Source organism: Mandrillus leucophaeus, unplaced genomic scaffold (assembly GCF_000951045.1).
Source record: "Mandrillus leucophaeus isolate KB7577 unplaced genomic scaffold, Mleu.le_1.0 Scaffold11, whole genome shotgun sequence".
In the NCBI taxonomy this organism is placed as follows: domain Eukaryota; kingdom Metazoa; phylum Chordata; class Mammalia; order Primates; family Cercopithecidae; genus Mandrillus; species Mandrillus leucophaeus.
The window spans coordinates 2,162,324-2,166,301 of record NW_012099209.1 but is presented as its reverse complement, the minus strand read 5'-3'; the positions used below and the strand labels follow the sequence as shown (position 1 = coordinate 2,166,301).

The window sequence follows — 3,978 nt, the reverse complement described above, 5'->3', positions numbered from 1 at the left end:
ATCTGGCCACTGCACTCCAGCCTGGGCCACAGAGCGAGACTCCGTCTCAAAAAAAAAAAAAAAAAGAAACTTTTACTGAAGTGGCCATGTACAGCAGCAGCAGAAGTCCTGCTCCTTGCAGAGCGGGAACACCCCACAGGCAGGGTAGTTACCTCTCATATTTATACCCGCTTTTAATTATATGCAAATGAAAGGTCAGTTTATGCAGAAATATCTAGGATGAGGGTGGTAACTTCCGCGTTGTGAGATCATTGCCATGGACAGGGGTGGTCATTTCTGGGTGTTGCCATGGTAATGGTAAACTGACATGGCACACTGGTGGGCGTGTCTTATGGAAAGCCCAGGACCTGTTTTAGCTAGTCCTCAATTTGGTCCTGTGTCCAAGCCCTGCCTCCAGGGGTCCCAGGACTCAGGGTTGCCTCTCCCACTGCAGAGCATCCCGTGCAGCCCACGGAGACCCAAGTAACCCTCAGTGACCTGCGGGCTGGTGTAGCCTACACAGTGCAGGTGCGAGCAGACACGGCGTGGCTGAGGGGTGCCTGGAGCCAGCCCCAGCGCTTCAGCATCAGTGAGTGGAGGGGGTGGGACCCAGTTATTTGCACTGCGCTTCCCATAATGATCTTAGCAGCCCTGCCCTCACCCTCATTCCCTCCATGGCTCCCTACTGCCCTCAGGAGAAAGCAGCAGCTCAACCTGCTCCCATTGCCTTCTCTTGCAGCTTCCTCTCACACTCCAGGAGCCTTGCCCATGCAGGTCCGTCCCTCCCTCCTGCCTGGAATGTTTGTTTTCCGCACGGTCCAACTCCTATTCATCCTTCAAAACTCAGCTCAAAAGTTCCCTCCTCCAGCAAGCCTTCTCTGCCTCCTTCTGGCCATGCCCTTGTCTACCACTGTCCCTCCTCCCTGGTCTGACACCGTGGGTTGGGGGTAGATGTGTCAAAGTATCTGGGGGCTCTTGGGGAGGAGGGAGGTGCAGGAATCTGTTCATTGAGCGAGAAATAAATCAATGCAAAAATAAGGAGGATGCAGGCGAAGCCTGGTGCGGTGGCTCACGCCTGTAATCCCAGCACTTTGGGAGGCTGAGGCTGAAGGATTGCTTGAGCCCAGGAGTTCAAGACCAGCCTGGGCAACATGGTGAGACCTCATCTCTACAAAAAAATATTTAAAAAATAGTGGGGTGTGGTGGTACACACCTGTAGTCTCAGCTACTCAGGAGGCTGAGGTGGGAGGATGGCTTGAGCCCAGGAGTTCAAGGTTGCAGTGAGCCGTGACCGCACCACTGAACTCTGGCCTGGGCAACAGAGCAAGATCCTGTCTCAAAAAAAAAAAAAAAAAGAAGAAGAAGAAGAAGGAGAAAGAAGAAGAAGAGGAAGAGGAAGAGAAGAAGAGGGAGGAGGAGAAGGAGGAGAAGGAAGAGAACCACACAGGCTCTGTTGTCTGGGGTGTATGGTTATAAGAGATTCAGAGATCAAATGATCCCTGTACATGCCACGGTGTCCTTTCAGTTCCAAGAGTACCAACTGGAACCCAGAGAACAAGAGTAAGAGTTGGTGTGGGGCAGGCAGGCCTGGGTCCAGGGGCAGCCACATGTGCCCTATGTGTAGGCTCTTGGAATTACGGAGTCTTTTTTTTGTTTTGAGACAGATTTTCACTCTTGTTGCCCAGGCTGGAGTGCAATGATGCGATCTCTGCTCACTGAAACCTCCGCCTCCCGGGTTCAAGCGATTCCTCTGTTTCAGCCTCCCGAGTAGCTGGGATTACAGGCACCCACCACCACACCTGGCTAATTTTTGTATTTTTAGTAGAGATGGGTTTCACCATATTGGTCAGGCTGGTCTCGAACTCCTGATCTCAGGTGATCTGTCCGCCTTGGCCTCCCAAAGTGCTGGGGTAACAGGCATGAGTCACTGTGCCCGGCCTGGAATTACAGAGTCTTGAACACTTCCTGCATGCCAGGCCTTTATTCCTTGACAGCTACTGGGCAGGTGGGTTCTGTGGTCTCCCAGTGAGAAGCCTGTGGCATGTGCACCAGGGTCAGCAGCAAGTTCATGGAGAAACCGGGCCCTCCCAGCTCCTTCCCTGAGGAAGAGGCAGGAGGTAGCCCTCTGCCAACCCACGCTCTCCCACCCCAGAAGTGCAGGTTTCTGATTGGTTCATCTTCTTCGCCTCCCTGGGGAGCTTCCTGAGCATCCTTCTCGTGGGCGTCCTTGGCTACCTTGGCCTGAACAGGTAATTGACACCTCTTACCGTTACCATAGCAATGGTAATGATGCCAGGCAGGGGAGCCCCAAAGTGGAGCTTAGCCCACTGATTGGGTTCTTGGCTCCGCCTAGGAAAGAATTCAAGGGCAAGCCAGAGGTAGAAGAAAACAGCTTTACTGAAGAAGCAGTTATAGCTCCGTGACTGCCTCTGCAGAGCACGGCTTCCCTGTAGGCGGAGAGTAGCCACTGAGAGCGGTTTTGCAGTCAGATTTATACTTACTTTTAATTGCATACAGATTAAGAGCGCAGTTTATGCAAAATTTCTTTTTCTTTTTTCTTTTGTTGTTGTTGTTGTTGTTGTTGTTTTGAGGTGGAGTCTTACTCTGTCACCCAGGCTAGAGTGCAGTGGCACGATCTTGGCTCACTGCAACCTCCTCTTCCCAGGTTCAAGCCATTCTCATGCCTCAGCCTTCCAAGTAGCTGGGACTACAGGTGCGTGCTGTCACACCCAGCTATTTCTTTTGTATTTTTAGTAGATACAGGGTTTCACCATGTTGGCCAGGCTGGTCTTGAACTCCTGACCTCAAGTGATCCTATGCAGAAATTTCTAGGGAAGGGTAGTAAGTTTTGGGTCCTTGGGTCATTCCCATGGAAAGGGGCGGTGACACTGGTGGGCATGTCTGATTGAAAGCTGCTTTCAAGCCGGGTGCAGCGGCTCATGCCTGTAATCCCAGCACTTTGGGGGGCTGAGGCAGGCAGATCGATTTAGGCCACAAATTGGACACCAGTCTGGCCAACATGGCGAAACCTGTCTCTACTAAAAATACAAAAATTAGCCGGGTGTGGTGGCACGCATTTGTAATCTCAGCTACTCGGGAGGCTGAGGCAGGAGAATCAGTTGAACCCAGGAGGCTGAGGTTGCAGTGAGCTGAGATCGCGCCACTGCACTCCAGCCTGGGCAATAGAGCGAGACTCTATCTCAAAAAAAAAAAAAAAAAGAAAAAAAAAAGGTGCTCAGTTCCTCTCACCGTCCCCCTTTCCTCTTCAGGGCCACACGGCACCTGTGCCCACCACTGCCCACACCCTGTGCCAGCTCCGCCATTCAGTTCCCTGCAGGGAAGGAGGTAAGGACTCCTTTTCTAATCCTAAGTCTTTTTATTGGGTGCACACGCTGGACAAGGGTCACGCATTAGCTCATTTTATTCTCCCCCAATCCATCAAGGTAAGGACTCCAAAACCAGTGCTCCAAACCCCTTCCCATTTTAAAGACAGGCAAGCAGAGGTACATTTCCTGGCACTAGAAACAGAACTCAAAGTGGCTTTATTATAAAGGGCACCTGATGGAAAAATCCTAAAGGAGTGGGCTTCTAGATATGGCTGAATCCAGCGACTGGGGTCTATCTCGGAGCTGCCCATTCAGGGTTCTCCCCCAGGCATGCTGAGCCTTCTCTGATTGGAAGCAGAGTGTCCATTCTCCCCATTACCTAGGGCAACAGTCTCAGGGCCATCACTGATTGGTCCAGCTTGGTTCACAGGCTCTTCCCTGAGCCTATGGCTGGAACCAGAGGGTTAGGGAAGGGTCTGATGGGTGGGCTGGCCAGGGTCACATGACCAGTGCTAGAGCTGAGGTGGGGCCACTGCACTGTCAGCCACACCATCTGTGAAAAGAGGGGAGGGAAATTTCCCAGAGAGAGAGGGAAGTGCTCTTCCTAAGAGGGGCTGAATGGGTCAGTGAGGCAGAGTTCATCCTCAAATTGGTCTCAGGATATATATATATA

General features: G+C 51.9%; 1 protein-coding gene across 1 annotated transcript in view; it reads left to right on the top strand.

Moving 5' to 3' along the window:
* Nucleotides 1–3,978, top strand: part of IL12RB1 (interleukin 12 receptor, beta 1) — a 39,644-nt gene that overhangs the window by 34,493 nt on the left and 1,173 nt on the right. The window contains exons 8-10 of the mRNA XM_011991246.1: nt 434–568; nt 2,132–2,228; nt 3,249–3,324. Of these exons, the coding sequence (XP_011846636.1) occupies nt 434–568; nt 2,132–2,228; nt 3,249–3,324 (308 nt within the window). The remainder of the gene's footprint in view (nt 1–433; nt 569–2,131; nt 2,229–3,248; nt 3,325–3,978) is intronic.